The sequence below is a fragment of the Triticum urartu genome, chromosome 7 (assembly GCF_003073215.2).
Source record: "Triticum urartu cultivar G1812 chromosome 7, Tu2.1, whole genome shotgun sequence".
In the NCBI taxonomy this organism is placed as follows: Eukaryota; Viridiplantae; Streptophyta; class Magnoliopsida; order Poales; family Poaceae; genus Triticum; species Triticum urartu.
Window position 1 is genome coordinate 110,878,467 of NC_053028.1, and position 17,549 is coordinate 110,896,015.

At 45.6% G+C, this 17,549-nt stretch overlaps 2 protein-coding genes across 2 annotated transcripts; one reads left to right on the plus strand and one right to left on the minus strand.

The window, feature by feature from the left end:
- Positions 1-2,837, plus strand: LOC125524687 (L-type lectin-domain containing receptor kinase IX.1-like). The gene is made up of 2 exons (XM_048689722.1): positions 1-1,496; positions 1,886-2,837. The coding sequence occupies exons 1-2, from the start codon at positions 34-36 to the stop codon at positions 2,604-2,606; spliced, it is 2,184 nt and encodes a 727-aa protein (XP_048545679.1). The 5' UTR covers positions 1-33; the 3' UTR covers positions 2,607-2,837.
- A 5,704-nt stretch (positions 2,838-8,541) lies between these two features.
- Positions 8,542-10,279, minus strand: LOC125518500 (serine/threonine-protein phosphatase 7 long form homolog). The gene is made up of 5 exons (XM_048683324.1): positions 10,155-10,279; positions 9,445-10,074; positions 9,096-9,356; positions 8,793-9,013; positions 8,542-8,716 (listed from the first exon to the last, which is right to left on the minus strand). The coding sequence occupies exons 1-5, from the start codon at positions 10,221-10,223 to the stop codon at positions 8,542-8,544; spliced, it is 1,356 nt and encodes a 451-aa protein (XP_048539281.1). The 5' UTR covers positions 10,224-10,279.
- Positions 10,280-17,549: the final 7,270 nt, after the last annotated feature.

Here is a 17,549-nt window from a genome sequence, read left to right on the forward strand (position 1 = left end):
CAGATTAGCATCTAGTTTGGAAAACGTACGTTAATGGCTGCTCAAGGTTTTTCCCTCGCACGACTAGAAAGAGGGCATGCTAGCACGGGCGCTGCTATTGTGGTCTGCCAGTTTCAATCCTCATCAGAGCTCAGAACCACAGCAATGGCTGCGCTGAGGCTGTGCTCGTGCTTCTGGCTCCTCCTCTGTGTACACGTCCGCCATGCGACCGCAGTCTCGTTCGACCACGTCTACTTCAGCTCCGGCGATTTCAGGGCGGAGGATGACGCGAAGATCATCGACGGCAGGATTGACCTCCTCGGCGACAAGAACTTTGCCGGCTGTCGAGCAAGGGGCCGCGCTCTGTACAAGCCGGCGGTGCAGCTCTGGGAGGGCGCCACGGGCGAGGTGGCCAGCTTCACCGCCACCTTCAACTTCACCATCCAGTCTCTGCCTCTGGATGGCCGGAGAGCCCCCCCTGGGCACGGCATGGCGTTCTTCATCGCGCCGTACATGCCCGAAATGCCGCAGGAGTCCTACGAGGGCTGCCTTGGGCTCTTCGACGAGACGGCGAACCTGACGAACGCATCCGGCAGCGCCCGCTTCGTCGCCGTCGAGTTCGACACCCACCGTGACCCGTGGGACCCCAGCAGCCGGCACATCGGCATAGACGTGAACAACATCGACTCACGCGGCAACTTCAGGATCTTGCCAGACACCAGCCTCGTCGACGCCGGCGTGATGTCTTCGACGGTGAAGTACGACAGCGCCACGACGAGGCTGGACGTCTTCCTCAGCGTCGGTGGCACCACTTACAAACTGTCCGCCACCATCGACTTGCGAAGCTTGCTGCCAGACCAGGTCTCCATAGGCTTCTCGGCGGCCACCGGCGCAGCGTTCGGCAGCAATCACACGGTGCTCTCGTGCTCCTTCCAGTCCACGCTCCCGACAAGGAACGGCACGGCTCCCCCGTCTACCTGGTCAACCAAACTCAGTGCCGGGGTTGCCGCCGCAGCCTTCCTGGTGCTCCTGCTCGGGGTCGCCGTCGCGGTGCTGCTCCGGCGTGCAAGCAGGAGAAACAGGCAGCCAGACGACAAGGACATGCTCGCCGGCGACATGACTCCAGACTCCCTCGACATCGACGACGATGAGTTCGGTTCCAGCGCGGGACCGCGGCCCATCCCGTACGCCAACCTGGCGGCGGCGACGAGGAACTTCGCGGAGGAAGGGAAGCTGGGGCAGGGCGGCTCCGGGTCGGTGTACCGCGGTCACATGAAAGAGCTCGGCGGCCGCGACGTCGCCATCAAGGTGTTCTCGCGAGGGGCGTCCTCGGAGGGGAGGAAGGAGTACAGGTCGGAGGTCACCATCATCAGCAGACTGCGCCACCGGGATCTTGTGCAGCTCATCGGCTGGTGCCATTGCCGCCGGCGGCTGCTGCTGGTCTACGAGCTCGTGCACAACGGCAGCCTCGATGGGTACCTCTACAGCAAACAAGATGTTCTGACATGGCAAGTTAGGTATGCATGCTTTGCTTGGAGCTACATGTCAGTCGTATTCTTAACTTGATTTCGTATCTTGACTGAAATGACCCTAATTTTAGACTCGCGCTTATTATAGAGTAGACTAGAAAAATCTTCCTATCAGTTTTTTAGGACGCTATTATTAACTTAAAATGTAGCATTATACACATACAATGCATGATGAGCAATATCCAACCTCTACGTAATAAAGATGCACGGAGCCAAAATCATACTCCCTCTATAAATTAATATAAGAGCGTTTGGATCACTATTTTAGTATTCTAAACGCTTTTATATTAGTTTACGGAGGAAGTATTAAATTGAGTCGGAGTGCTTGGAATAAATCTGATTCTACTTGATTGTGCCCTTACTTTTGTTATTATCAGATACCAGATAATTCTTGGGTTGGCGTCAGCCGTGCTGTACCTTCACCAAGAATGGGATCAATGCGTTGTCCACGGTGACATTAAGCCGAGCAACATCATGCTGGATGAGTCCTTCAACACCAAGCTAGGCGATTTTGGCCTATCGCGGCTCATCGACCACGGCATGAGCTTGCAGACAATGTCCGGCATGGCGGGCACCCCGGGCTACCTCGACCCGGAGTGCGTCATCACCGGCAAGGCATCCACCGAGTCCGACATGTACAGCTTTGGCGTCACCCTGCTGGAGATCGTGTGTGGGCGGCGGCCGATGGCGCCGCCGAGAGACGGTGCCAAGGACGGCCAGGTGTTTCGACTGCTGGAGTGGGCGTGGGACCTCTACGGCAGGGGCGCCGCCATCGACGCCGCTGACGAGCGTCTTGGCGGCGTGTTCGACCGGTGGGAAGTGGAGAGGGTGGTGGCCGTCGGGCTGTGGGCCGCGCACCCCGACCCCAAGATGAGGCCGGCGATCAGGCAGGCCGCCGAGGCGCTGCAGTCAAGGAAGTTCAGGATGCCGGTGCTGCCGCCCAAGATGCCGGTAGCTGTGTACCTGCAGCCTTTCGCAGCTTCCACCATGGAGTACAGCGACACCACCACCACTGTCGGGTCGTCAACCGGCCGTACAACGACGACGCAATCTTCAAATACTAGCATGCCAGCGGCTGTCAGCGAGGAGTTGGTTTGAACCCCAGTATAGGGTGAGTAGTACACCTCAGAATTCCGATTGTGGTGGACAAAGAAGAAAAGTTCCGGTCGACAAAATTTGCACTGTCGAGTAATATAGGGATCAATGAGTCCTATACTCCTATCGCTTGCAACACATGGATATTTTGGATTAATAGGTGAATGAAGCTGAAAACACATAGATCTACTATATTTGATTTGATTATTAAATAGTTGTATAATATTTGTTAAATACTAGCATAATATAATTTAAATCTTTTAAAATGCATGATGATGCATGGTTGTATGTTTAGGTGGATAATTCTGGTGCATACTTATATGTTCAGAGCATCTCCAACAGAAGCACAAAAACTGCTTCGCACGCTAAAATTCGGGTTTTTTTGACGCCGGACAGCTCCGACAAAAACTGTACAATAATGCACGCGCATAAAAGGTTGGGCCATTTGCATTTCTGTCCCTAACTCGAACCACCCAATCAGATATACCCCTAATTCGAAAGCCTGCTCAAATTTGCTCCTCCGCCGTTAGGTGCCCTTATAGAAATGCCTTTCTGCGCTGTTACCGTCCGGTCAAACAGCTTTGAGCGTCCTGAAAAAATAGCAAAAAAATCTAAAAAATCTAAATTTTTGTGAGATCGAAGATACTCATGTGCCCAAGGTGTGTGCAAATTTTCGTGCTATTTGGACATTCCAGGAGCTCGTGGCGAGAAAAAACAGTTAATCTGCACACTCATGAACAATAAATTTAAAATAAAATAGCAAGAAAATTTAAAAAAATATGATTTTTTTGGCATCAAAGTGGCTTGGGTGCACAAGGTGCTTGCAAGTTTTTGTGATCAAATGACATGCGAGGAGCTCTAGCAAGAAAAAAGAAAATAGTCATTTTTCCCAAGTTTTTTCCCGAGCAAAATTTTGTTTTTTTCTCCACAAGCCCCTCCAATGTCCAAACACAACAAAAATTTGCACGCAGCTTGCAGACTCGCGCCTCTTTGATGCCAAAAAAATTCATATTTTTTTAATTTTCTTGCTATTTTTTGAATTTACTGTTCACAGGCTTACATATTTATTGTTTTTCCTCTGACACGAGCTCCTGGAATGTACAAACAACACGAAACTTTTCACGCACCTTGCAAACCTGAGTATCTTTGATCCCACAAATTTTCAGATTTTTTAGATTTTTTTGCTATTTTTTTCAGGACGGTCAAAGCCCTTTGACCTGCTTTGACCGGACGATAACGGCACAGAAGGGTATTTCTGTAAGTGCACCTAACGGCGGAGGGGCAAATTTGAGCAGGCTTTGAAATTAGGGGTAAATCTGAGAGTGGGAGCAAATTAGGGGCATAGATGTAAATGTCTCTAAAAGGTTTGGGCACACACTAAAAAGCGCTATCAGAAGATGAAAATTTGGGGCGCCGGATTGCGCGCGCTTCACAATTTGCACTGCATGTTTTTTTAGGTGCGCGTTTTTTGGCATCTGTTAAACCAATGTTGGGTCCAGCGCGCTAAAAATGCTACAGTGGCGCACTAAAACTATTTTAGGGCGTAAAACTTTTCCGCGCCTGTTGGAGATGCTCTCAGGTACATAATTTGTACATTGATGGAGTCGACTGTCTAAGGATGTTAGGGCAGTGAATAGTCGTGAAATTTTTTACACCTAATTTATAAGTTGGCAACTTTAAGCAACAACCTGGACACCTAGTTTGCACATGTTGCGTCCAACCACCTTAGAGCATGGTTAATAATATAGCCGGTTGCTCGTTATAACAAATTGCCATGTCATTTATAGCCAACGTAGAAGCCAACACGTATAATAGTTGACTATAAAAAAGTACTACTTTGTCAACATATAGCCCACCATCTACTCTCACAAAACTTCTTGGAGCTCGTGCTACAGCTGACTGTAAGGCCCTATTTGTTTCATAACTCCTAGGACTTTTTTTAGTCTCAACATATAAGTTCCAAGTCCCTAAAAAGTCCCTACCTGTTTGGTTTCCGGGACTTATAAGTCTCTATAAGACCATATTACAACTATAAGTCCCTTCTTGAGAGTCTTATTTCATAAGTCCCAAACGCCCACTTTAAATCCCTATAAGTCCCTCCTGTTTGGTTTAGATGAGACTTATAGGGACTTATTTAAGTCCATAGACCAATAAGTCCCTGGAAACAAACACCCTCTTAAGTCTACATCCCACTTATCTTCTCTCTGCTCTTCTCTCACTTTCAACTCAACAATAATTTAATATTTAAATCCTTGAAGTCCGCTTACATCACCTTATTATACTTGCTCTTAACCGTGGCCACGCACTCTAACCTGCCAAAGTGTCGGGCGTGTTCGCCACCATATATTCCTCGGCAGAAATCATATATTTGACCTGAGGTCCAAATCAAATCACAAATTGACCTCGTTCTGAAAAAATTTCACTCTGCCGACCCTTTCGTGTGGCGCCCGAAAGCTGGGCGCCACACACTACTATGCAGCGCCTCTCTCTTGGGCGTCGCACCTCGTGCCAGCGTGGCAGCCCTGGTCCAGTTGCGGCCCCACAGACAGCATTGCAGCGCCTCAGACTTAGGCGCCACACTTGTAATGTGCAGCGCCTAGCTCTTGGGCGCTGCACAGTCTGTGTTCCACTTAGGCTGGCCCCACCCTCTCTCCCATCCCACCCCCACCCCACACACCCCACCCCACAAAAACCCTTAGCCTTGCGCCCCTCCTCTCTTCCCCTCTCCCCCCTCTCAAATCCTTCTCAAATCTTGCAAATCCGATGTATTTGACCGTGGATTTCGAAGCCAACCCCTCCCTTAAGGTAATCTCCTTCGATCCCCTCGTTTTCATCCATAGGAATTGTCACATTTGCTCAAATATTGCTACTTTGGGGAAATCCTAGTTTTGGCTTGGATTTGCAAATTTGTATTGAATCATGTTATGTTTCTTTGCTAATTTGGGTTGGTTAGGCTTTCATAGTATGCTAGGGTTAGAGTTATGTGTGTTTGATGTTGGTGTTAGGGTTATGCTATGGTTAGGATTGTGGTTATTGTTAAGTGGGGGTTAGGGTTATTAATTCATATATATGTTATGGCATATGTATTTTGTGCAAATATTTTTTGTTAAGTACTTACTTGATATATGTGTTTTTTTTATTATTGTAGGGATGGGGAGAACATGTGTTTATGTTCATCATGTGGATAAAGAGGCCTTTTTGAAAGGCAACGTTGAGCCGGACCCGGATGAGCTTGACATGGTGTTTGAGAGTAGTCCAAGCTATGCAGAGCTCTTGGACCAAGTGAGGAAGGATTTGAATTGGATGGACCCAAGTGACGTTGTTGAGTTCGAGGGAAGGCATAATGTTGGTTTTGGAATGCACATCCGTTGGAAGACAATGCGTGTGAACTCCGAGCAACGTTGGGTTGCATACAAGGAGACGGTTGCCGAATCTCTAGACAAGGCTCTTGAGTTATTTGCCTCCAAGAAGGTTGAGTCTACTTTGAATTTGGACTTGAACCGGAACCCCTCCCAGTTGGTTGCTAGCACTCCACCACCCATGAACCAAGATCAAATGAGTGAACCTCCTTTCACGCAACAAGATTGGTCAACATTGAGCCCGACTCCAAACAACCAAAATGAAGGTTTTGAAGAGGAGAATGATGAGTACAAGGAGGATGACAACGAAGTTGATCTCCATGACAACAATGTGGGTGATCTCGACCAATATCATGTGCAAGAGACAATGGACCAATCCATCCCTTTTTCCCGTGCATATGCATCGGACTCGGATGACGATGGTCCCGATGAAGAAGTTGATGAGGAGGGGTTCACACCGAAGGAGGCCCAAGCATTCAAGAAGGTATTCGGGCGGGATCACAAGACACCATTGTTCAAGGATCTTAGTCTCGCGGATGAAGCCGTTGTGGATGGTGGCAAATGCATATCTCTTGGAGCTAGGCCAAGTTCTCACCGTGATTTGGAAGACGGCAAGAACGGGATATATCCCGATTGTGAGTTTCAATCCTTCTTGGAATTGAAGATGTGGCTCGACAACTACTCGGTTACGCATTATCGTCCACATAAAGTGGCCAACTTGGACGTTAATGTGCGTTACACGGTCAAATGTGAAGTGCCAAGTTGTCCATGGATTGTGCGTGCAAGGCCATGGAAAGGAGGTCCCACTTGGCGCATAGTGAGTTGTCTACCAAATCACATGTGCCGACACAAGAATGCGGATGGCAAGCTTGTGTACCAACAACACAGACAACTCACATCCGAGTTCATCGCTTATAGGCTTTCCAACCAAATATCCACACTTCCAACAATGAGCATCAAGAGTGTCATTGACCTTGTGAAAGCCATCTTTCATTACAAGGTGAAGTACGGCAAGGCATGGAAGGCAAAGCAAGCCGCATTCAAGATGTTGTATGGCAATTGGGAGGAAGCATACAACCGACTCCCTAGGTTGTTGTTAGCTATGGCCACCACAAACCCAGGCATGGTTCACGTGGTTGAGCCTCATGGGCACCAAACATTGATTCACAACGGGAGGACTGTCCGAGTATTTGGCCGTGCATTTTGGGCCTTTGAGCAATGCATGAGGGCTTTTGAGCATTGTCGGCCCGTCATCGCCGTTGATGGCACGTTCTTGACCGGACAATACAAGGGCACTTTATTGGTTGCAATAGCAAGTGATGCCAATAACCGGGTGTTGCCTTTGGCTTTCGCTTTGGTTGAGGTGGAGAACAATGATAACTGGGAGTGGTTCTTGCGTCAATTGAGAACAAGGGTATTACCGGCTGAAAGGGAAATTTGTGTAATATCGGATCGCCATCCAGGAATTCTCAATGCGGTGGTGGTTGACATTCCCGGACATAGAAAGTTGCACCATCGATGGTGCATGAGGCACTTTTGTGCAAACTTCTATAGGGCATGTGGTATCAAGGAGTTGGCCGATGATCTTCAAGATTGTTGTCTCGCTTTCACCAACAAGCGGTTTGCCACATTGTTCAATGCATTTCTCAGACACAAGAAACTTGACCCCGGTGGTCATGAATTTCTCAGTAAGAACATTGTCGAAAGGAATATGTGGGCACGTGCTTTTGATGAAGATGGCCGGAGGTACGGTCAAATGACAAGCAATATGGCAGAATGCTTCAATAAGGTGCTCAAGGGTGTACGTGCATTACCCGTGATGGCAATAGTTCAATACACATTTGACAAGATGAATGGATACTTTTTGAAGTATTCAATGAAGACGGATAAGCAGATTGCTGGTGAGAACAAGGATAAGCACAAGTACTATTTCCCACCAAAGGTTGAAGAATGGTTGGACTTTCAATCACGAAAGGCAGACTCCCAAGAAGCTGTACTATATGACGACAACGAGTGGAAGTATGAGGTGAAAGAGCCTGGAGGAACCACAAACGATGGCCACCAACACGGAGGCCGCACTTTCAAGGTCTCCCTAACACGATGTGATTGCAGCTGCATGAGGCCATCGTTGCTTCATCTCCCATGCTCGCACTTGTTAAATGCAGCCCGTGTTAGGAATGTGGAAGATATGAACAAGAGTGGAAGATATGAAACTCCGCAACATAGACTACCTCTCATAGTGAATGCGATTTGTACCTTAAGGAATGCTCGTAGTGGACCATCATCATTGCCTTTTCCAACCGGTGTTTCCTCCAGAATAGACTGGCTCTCATCAGCTACTTTCTTGATCTCGGTGCGCTGCGGATGAGAAAGAATGAACACGTTAGCCATTCAAACATGTGTAATACGGCCAACGGGAAAGTAAAGAAGAAACACTTTACCACATAGTTAATCACCGGAACAGCAGGGACTCCGTGCCCTACCCTAACATCTCTGTTGTACTTCCCCTTTGATAGATCCTCAAAGTTTACGGGTTCTTCAAGAATATCCTCATTATATGCCGGCGGGCATATCTCAACTCAAGTATTTTCAAGAAGCCATCGTATGTAGTTATCAAAAGCAAGTGGACTATGCTCACGAAGCTTGGCGCGTGCACTGCTACGAGCTTCCTCCACACAAAGCTGGAAGCGGGTAACATACGAAGCATGATGCTTGTCCCAATCCTTTATCTTCCACTGCCTTCTCCTGTCCAACCTGCATGGTACAAAACCAAACATTAGCAAAATCAAGGAGTGACGATGCTTAGTCAATACGGTTCATGCTGTCTTACCTATGAAGTGCTTTGTCCGTATCCACCCATTCCGGCGGGTGAGGCTGGAACAGACCAAACTGACGACACACGCGATGTGGCAAATGAAACTCAACAGCCCAGTTGCATATCAGTGGGCACCGCATATGCCAGAGATCCCTATCCCGCAAGCACATCAGGTTGATGGTAAACTCCGGGGTGTACCCAAGTCTGTCATCGGCGCCATATGGCTGCCATTCCACCTATGAAATAGGGCAACAATGCAAAATTGGTGAATTTTTTTCAGGCAAACATGAGAAATGACTGAAGTAATGACCTCGTTACCTGCTCAGGCGTAATCGTGTCCAACTTGGCAACGTACTTCTGGTACATGAGATTGACATCGTTCGTCATCTCAGAAACCACATCCCACTTGTAAGCCCAAGTGGGGCACCGTAATTCGTCATCTTCATCTTCATACCAAGGATTAAACCTGACGCTCTTCGGGCGTCCAACAGGCAGACGCTCCCAGCTCCATACAGAAAGTAGAAGTATATTACCACCAATGCCTGCACTATCTGTGATCCTGCAACACGCATTGTCCAGCTGCATATGAAAGAAAAACAATGTTAACTTGACAGCAAGCTTGCATTGCTAATGAAGAAATGAGTTGATCACAAAACAGACCAACTACCTGTCGGTACATGTAGGCAAGAGTCGCTAAACCCCAGCTCCATTTGCTATCGAAGACGGTCAACGCCTTCAACCACATCCATGGAGCGTTCTTGCCAGTGGAGTCAGGAAACAAAGTCCTCGACACAACATACCACATGTAGACACGAGCATGTGTCTGGATCACGTCATCAGTGGCATTCGGAGGGCACGTCGCAAAGTGAGTTTGAATCCACGTGAAAGCAGCTCCGACTGCTTTCCTTTCCTTCTTCTTCTTCTCTTCTCCCTCCTCTACATCAGCCTCAGCCTCGGTAGGAGCCATACCGATAAGAGCAATCATCTGCTCGCGCCACCCATCAGAATCGGTGCTCATACAGAGAGGCATCCCGTCGATAGCAAGACCGGTGATCAACGAGACATCCTCAAGCGTCACGGTCATCTCCCCAGTCCGAAGATGGAAACTATGCGTCTCCGGCCTCCACCGATCAGCAAGAGCGGACACCAGTGGAGCGTTCAGATTCGGCGTGGACCGGCTGACCAACTGAATCCACGGGAGTAGTCCTGCCTGCTTGATGTACGGTGTGTACCGCTCATCGTAAGGCATGGCAGGACCAGAGACCCCGTGATACCGAATCTTCAAAGGTTCAAGCTTCTACAAAAAACAAGTAATGACAAATCTCAGGGCATGTAAATTTCAACTTAAGGCAAAATATTTAGATTACTCGTTATTACCATCTCCTTCTCGCGCATCATGTAGGCCCGGTGTTTCGTGTCGTAGACATCGTCGAGAAGCCAAACCATCCTTACAAAGTTCAAACAATAAACATATATGAGTTCATCTTCATCTCAAATATCGGTATACACTAAACATCTAATATGTGTTCAATTACAAGAATCTCAACATCTCCTTCTCACACAATGAATATGTCATATGTGTTCAAATAAACTCAACATCTAATATTTCAAATAAAATCAACATCTAATATATATCTAAAAAAACAGATCATATATCTCTACAAAACTCAACATTTCATTGCTATCTATATAAATAGGCATCTCATATATATATACACACACACACATATATATATAAACAAAACAATCTAGGGTTTCACTAACAAGAACTATATATTGTGAACTAAGCAACAACACTACGGTACTACCACTATGACTACACATCCTAAATCAAGCAAATCAAGGGTTCCATCAAATCTTGGACAAATCTCTAAAATGGCAACAAATTTATGGAGGAAAAGAAAGGGAACGGAGGAGTTTACCTAGTAGGATGGATTGGAGATCGAATCCACAGATCAAATCTTCAGATCTGAGAGGGATGTGGGGGGGGGGGTTTGGATGGGGGCGCCGCCGCTGCTCTCTGTCCAGAGAGCGGAGAGGGGGAAGAACTGCCTGGCCGGGCTGGGCCGATGCGCTTTAACTCACTGTGCAGCGCCCAAGAGCTAGGCGCTGCACATTACAAGTGTGGCGCCTAAGTCTGAGGCGCTGCAGTGCTGTCTGTGGGGCCGTAACTGGACCAGGGCTGCCATGCTGGCACGAGGTGCGACGCCCAAGAGAGAGGCGCTGCATAGTAGTGTGTGGCGCCCAGCTGTCGGGCGCCACACGAAAGGGTCAGCAGAGTGAAATTTTTTCGGAACGAGGTCAGTTTGTGATTTGATTTGGACCTCAGGTCAAATATGTGATTTCTGCCATATTCCTCTGCATCTTCACCTCGGTTCTCAAGCTCTGCCATAAATGCGCCCATGCCCAATTGCAGTGCAACCTCTCTCGGCAACAGTGGGAGAACTAGGTGAGTAGGTTTTCAAATTCGAAACAATGAGCATAAGCCTAGACTAAGCTTCAAAGAAAAGGCATCATTTGCCCTCCATATATAAAGCATTGATTAGGTTGCGGGAAAAAAAATCTAAGAAATGGACCGGTAATAAATAGTATCACCAACCACCTTATTTGTCTTATAACTCATATACATATATGTATACGCAACCTAAGGGCGAGTGGTCCCTTCATGCTTTGCGGGGCCATGAAGTTTCACCACAAAACAAAATTCTCTAACATCCTTTAATAGCAACAATGCAAGAAAAAGGAAACAAAAAAGGAAATGCAAGCTTAGCTTGAGAATAGGCGACACGAGGAAGAAACACTCTGGATCAAACCAGAAAACTTGTACAAACGAGCGATTCTCTATCTGCCTTCCTTTGCTCTCAAGCAAGAAACACTACAGTCTTTGTTCGGATTTGTTCGTCGTTCGTCTTTGTTCATGTGTCTTCAGGTTGGATCCTTCTTATCTACACTCTTCATTGGCGGCGGTTGCTGTTCTGGTGCATTGGTTCTATGGGACTTTAGCACGACGACTTCCTGACTGTCTACTACAACAAAGTTTGCCCGACTCCGGCGAGGGAGGGGCGGTGACAGCGGCGCGCCTTCGGCTCGCTTCAGTGCTTGTAGTCGTCGCTAGGTGGTCTACGGATCTGGATATAATTTTTATTATTTCTAATGTTCGTTGTACTGCCATGATTGAAGATGAATAGATCGGAAGTTTATCCCGCAAAAAGAAACACTACAGTTTCTCTATCCGCAAGAAGTATAGCCATATAGGAAGAATACGTGGAGCAACGTGCAATGTAGCTTCAAATTTATAACGAATGTGTAATCCAAAGGCGACATCCTCCGGTCGCCCTAGAGGAGGCGAACAAACGTGTGTGACCAGCCGTTCCTATAGTACCACCCGCTAGTAACAGTTAAGCTGGTAAATGCATTCATGGTCTCTTGCCGGTAAATCGAAACACACCGATAACGTTCTCCACCGACCCAATCACCATCCTACACCGACGGGTCGTCAGAGACAACGGACCAATTGATCATTGATTAAACCACTCCATCTTCCAATGTTGCATTTTTATGTTCGCTGCTTGCTCGCTCCCTGTATGGAGCTCGCCAGCCAGAAAATGGTGCAGCTGGTCTTGCAGCCTAAAAATAAGCATGTACTAATTGCTATTCGGCTTATGCATAGCGAATCACATCAGAAAACTTATACTGTTTGCTTAAATTTCTGTAGGAGAGCGCAGCTGCGATTTATTCTGTAGGAAAGCTCCTTTGTTTAGAACTTTAAAATAAACTAAAAAACAAAGTTCTTGCAACAGTATGTACAACTGTATGCTTGATAGACATGAGCATATACTCCTGCGTGATATATATTTCTAAATAACACATAAAATAAAAGCAAAACTAAAAAAAGGTATTTTCAATTACACCCACCCTCTTATCGCCCCTTTAAAAAAGATGAGATACTCCCCGAAACAACAGGCCACTACGCAAAATCCATTTGAAAAATGGGCCGCGGGATAGGCGACGGCAGCAGCGGCGTGAGCGTGCGTGAAGTGGGAAGAAAAACTTGTACGCGCGAATCTCAAAGACAAAACAAATTCCAACAGCTATGCATTTAGATGTGCGATAGATTTTATGAAACACAATAATTATGGCCAACTAAAAAAGTTAATCATAATTTACGCGAGTGAAACACAATTTAGATCCAAAGTTACACAAACGGTCAACTACAATCCACCTAGGCGTGGTGGGACCTACATTTAGCTTATCAATACAAACCTAACTTTTAACATGAACAGTCATAACGCACCTGTACCGATGGCACATTACTGTCCTGGACCGATTCTCCCCGATTATGTTTGACATCACCGTTTCGCCAACTCGTTTGCGCCCATACGTAACGACGCTGTGTACATACGACCACATTTAATACTATACACCACGCGTCGTCGCTCCATCCTTGCCAGATAGCAGGTGCGCGCGAGCCCGTCCGCGCCGTCGCCACTCTCTAATCTAGTATCTTCTCTTTCTTCTGTCTTGCATTGTTGATATTAGAGGGTGTAATGGGAAAATGTGTTATGTGGTGAAACTCAGTGACTCGTGAAGCATAAAGAGAACAACTCACCCCGATGGTTGCATGTATATATAGACATGTATATGAGTTGTATGCCATATAAGGTGTGGTTGGTGAAACTATTTATCAGCAATCGATTTTATGAGATGTTCCTTACAGAACATAGCCAATGATGTATATATGGAAGGCAAGGGTTACCTTTTATCAGAAGACATACGTTTAGGGCAAGGGTCACCTAGCTCTTTCTTGGTTAATAAATGTATTCTGGCAAGGGCCCCTGCCGTGACAGCTTGCTCTGCAGCTAGCTGGGCATGGACATGTCTTGTGGGCAGAGCTTGAGAGGGGAGGTGAAGGCGCAGAGGAAAATATGGTGGCAAGCACTCATGACAGGTCAGAGTGCACGGCCACAATCGAGGTGGTCAGATGCAACAAGCCACTGGCGCGAGGAGATGACGATGAGTTAGAGAAAATCATCGCATCCACTCGCACACTTCCCTGTGCAAGCACATATGTCTTCATTTTTAACATATTTTGTTTATATTTAAAAAAATTGAGGCTGGCTGCCACGTGTATTTTCTTTCCATGGTCTGTGTGTTTGTAATGCAGACATCGAAGCAAACTGACTCGCTATTTTCAGTTTTGATGACATAGTAATGTGGCAAGGCAACCCTAAAATATGTGTCTTCGAGTTTATTTCCAGGAGAAATTTGCAAGGGGAAAGAAACATGTGAAAGATCTACAAGTTGGAGTTGTTGTACATCTTTTCGACATAGATGTCATTGTTGCCGCCTACCTGACTTCACGTGATTCTTTGATGGTTTTGGGAGAGTAGGAAATGATGTCACACCGGAGCAAAACATGTTGTAGTACAACATCCTTGGTCTATCAAAGTGTCCCATTCCCGGTGTATCACATTGATGGTGTTACGCATCTATGTTGCGCTGTATCTTTGCCAAAGAAAAATACTTCAATGGAATGTACGCAGGTGTCCCCTGATATATTTTGACTAGTCTTCTCTACTATTAAAGGGGAGTCTTTGATGATATGTCGTGATTTGGTTTGGTTTCATATGTTTGTTTGTTTCATGTTAGTTATGGAGAGTAACATTCTTTGAACAGAAGGATCATGTTAATTAAGAAGAGTGTCATTTTTTGGACGTGAGAATAACGTTAATTATGAAAAGTATCATTGAGCATTAGTCTACATGATAGAGTTAATTATGAACAATATCATTTTTTGAATGGACGACCACGAGGGTATCATGTCTTTCTTGGAGGGAGAATCACGTTATGGAGTATTAGTTTGGACAGAAGAAAAGATCACCTTAATTATAAGATGTGTGAGCAAGGCCGTACCCGAGCAAATGGAGGCCCGGTGCAAAATAAAAAATTAGGACCTTCATATAACAATTGTCAATTACAAAAATAAAATGCCACGGAGTAGAAGATATATATCATGTTGGTAATGAAATTGTCTGAAGAACTAGATTTATCAGAAAGAGTTATCAAAACATGTCATCCTTCTAGCATTCTTTAATACATAACCTTTCATTAGTTTTCATCTAGTTTGGGTTGTTTACCATGCTTGCGACATGGTGGTCTTTCATTAGTTATTCATAAGCAATCTTCTACAAAATATTATTTGATTGTTTCACTAAAAACTTATCAACAGCACCTTCTTGAGATCAAGTGGTTCATTCGCTAGAAACTTACCATGCATTGCAAACAAATTATTAGGGAACAAGAGACAATGGGGTGACCGGTGACAAGGTGTGTCTCTATGGTAGTCTGGTTTAGGGTCTGTTCCTCTTGCTCCTGTTGATGAATCGGTGGCCAAGCTCTTCGGTCTGGCCTCCAACTCGAGTTGATGCATTGAAGTAGCATATGCAGCAAGAAGCAATGGAATTTGAAAAATCATAGGAGACATGATGGATCGAGAAGAAAACACCAAATAAATTGATGGTGGATTGAGGATGGAGTACCTACTCATTGCAATAACATATTTAATTTGGAGAAACTGCGAAAGAAATAATCCAGGGGAACTGCCATGGTGCAATTGTAATTGGAAGAGGAAGAGATTTGGCCTTCTGACCTTGTGCTGGTCGCTGGAAGATAGGAGAAAAAGAAAGAGAATAGGAGGAGGCGTGCGTCAGATTTATGTGGAGTTAATACGGTGCAGGTTTCCAACGAGTACTGTATATTGCTCAATGCCTTAATTAGTCATAGAAGTAGTCATTAGTACTAGTATCACATAAAAATTGAGGCCCCTGCTCATCTGGGGGCTCTGTGCAGTTGAACACTCTGCACATGTGCCCGGTATGGGCCTGGGTGTGAGGTGTCATCAAGCCTTGCATGGAAGGATCAAAGTATGTATGCTCTCACAGATAATTAGCTAGTACTCCATTTTCTGGTTTCAGGCGCGCGCGCGTACGTGCCATTTTCCACAGAAAAATACGGGAGTGTTACAGCTTCCTACTATAAAGTTTTTTTGGAAAAGGGAGACTCCCTGGCCTTTGCATCAAAATAATGCATACGACCCTCTTATTAAACAAATAAAAATGTTCCAATAAGATCTAAAAAGTCTCCAAAGAAGGAAAAAAAGCTCACACAGAGCCAAATAAAAGATGCCACAACCGGCTGGCAAAACGAGAGATAGGTAAACTAATTTCCTATCCTATTACATGACCGCCATCCAAAACGGTTGAATATATCCCATGCTACCATCTTCCAGCAGATAGATCCAGTAACCAAACGCTCCCTGGCATCCATCGGAGTGAGTAGTGACCACGAACGGATCAATGCCGTGGCTCGGAGAATAACCTGCAAAAAATGAATGCGTGTTGTCCTGTTAAAAACCAAATCATTTCTACAATTCCAGATAGCCCATAGCAAGGTGCAAACTCCTACGCGAATATGTCTCGCTAAAGCGGGCTCTATCCCGTTAAGCCACGTTCCAAATAACGTATTGACAGAACTCGGTGGAGTAATATTAAAAGCAATATGGACCGTCCGCCTAAAACTTTGGCTAGTGGGCAATCAAGAAAAACGTGTTTGCTCGTCTCATCCCGAGCACAGAAACTACACCTAGTAGGACCTGTCCAATTACGTTTTGTCAAGTTGTCCTTAGTTAAAATAACTTGTTTATGGACAAACCACATAAACACTTTGATTTTCAAAGGAATTTTGACAGACCAAACATGTTTGGAACTAGGAATGAAGCTTGAATTGATGACATCAATATACATTGATTTAACTGTAAATACTCCAAACCTAGTAAGCTTCCAACGTAATTCATCTGGTTGTTGAGAGAATTGCACCGCCATCAGTCTACTTACTAGGCAGAGCCATTCTTCCCAACGGTTGCCCACTAGCGCTCTTCTGAACTGAATATTAAGGGGGATAGATTGAAATACCGTTGCAACGAACACCTCGCATCGTTGAACAATACGATATAAAGACGAGTATTGAATGGCTAAGGGTGTCTCTCCGAGCCAAGTATCCTCCCAAAATCTCGTACTAGCACCGTTACCAATAATAAACTTTGTCCTATTAAACACAGATTGTTTGACTTTCATAAACCCTTTTCAAAAAGGTGAGTCAGTCGGCCTTACTGTCACCTGAGACAAAGTTTTGGTTTGAAGATACTTGCTACGAAGGATTTGCGCCCAAGTGGCATCAGTCTCACTTGATAACTTCCACAACCACTTACTAAGAAGGCATCTGTTCTTAACTTCAAGATTCTCAATACCAAGACCTCCTTGGTCTTTCGGTCTACAGATGATATCCCATTTAGCTAGACGGTATTTTCTTTTTAGTTCATCACCCTGCCAAAAGAAACGTGATCGATAAAAGTCCAGTCTTTTCCTGGCTCCAACTGGGACTTCAAAGAACGACAAAAGAAACATAGGCATACTCGTGAGAACCAAATTTATCAGTATTAATCGGCCTTCGTATGACATGAGCTTGCCCTTCCAGTAACTCAGTTTCTTTTCGAATCAGTCCTCGATGCACTTCTATTATCTGTTTGTTAGCCTACGATGGTGGATTGGTATACCTAGGTAAGTGAAAGTTAAAGCCCCCAAATCGCACCCAAACAATTGCCTATATGCCTCTTGTTCATCATTGGCTCTATCAAAGCAGAACAACTCGCTTTTATAAAAGTTAATCTTTAACCCGGTCAATTGTTCAAATAGGCATAACACCAGCTTTGTATTT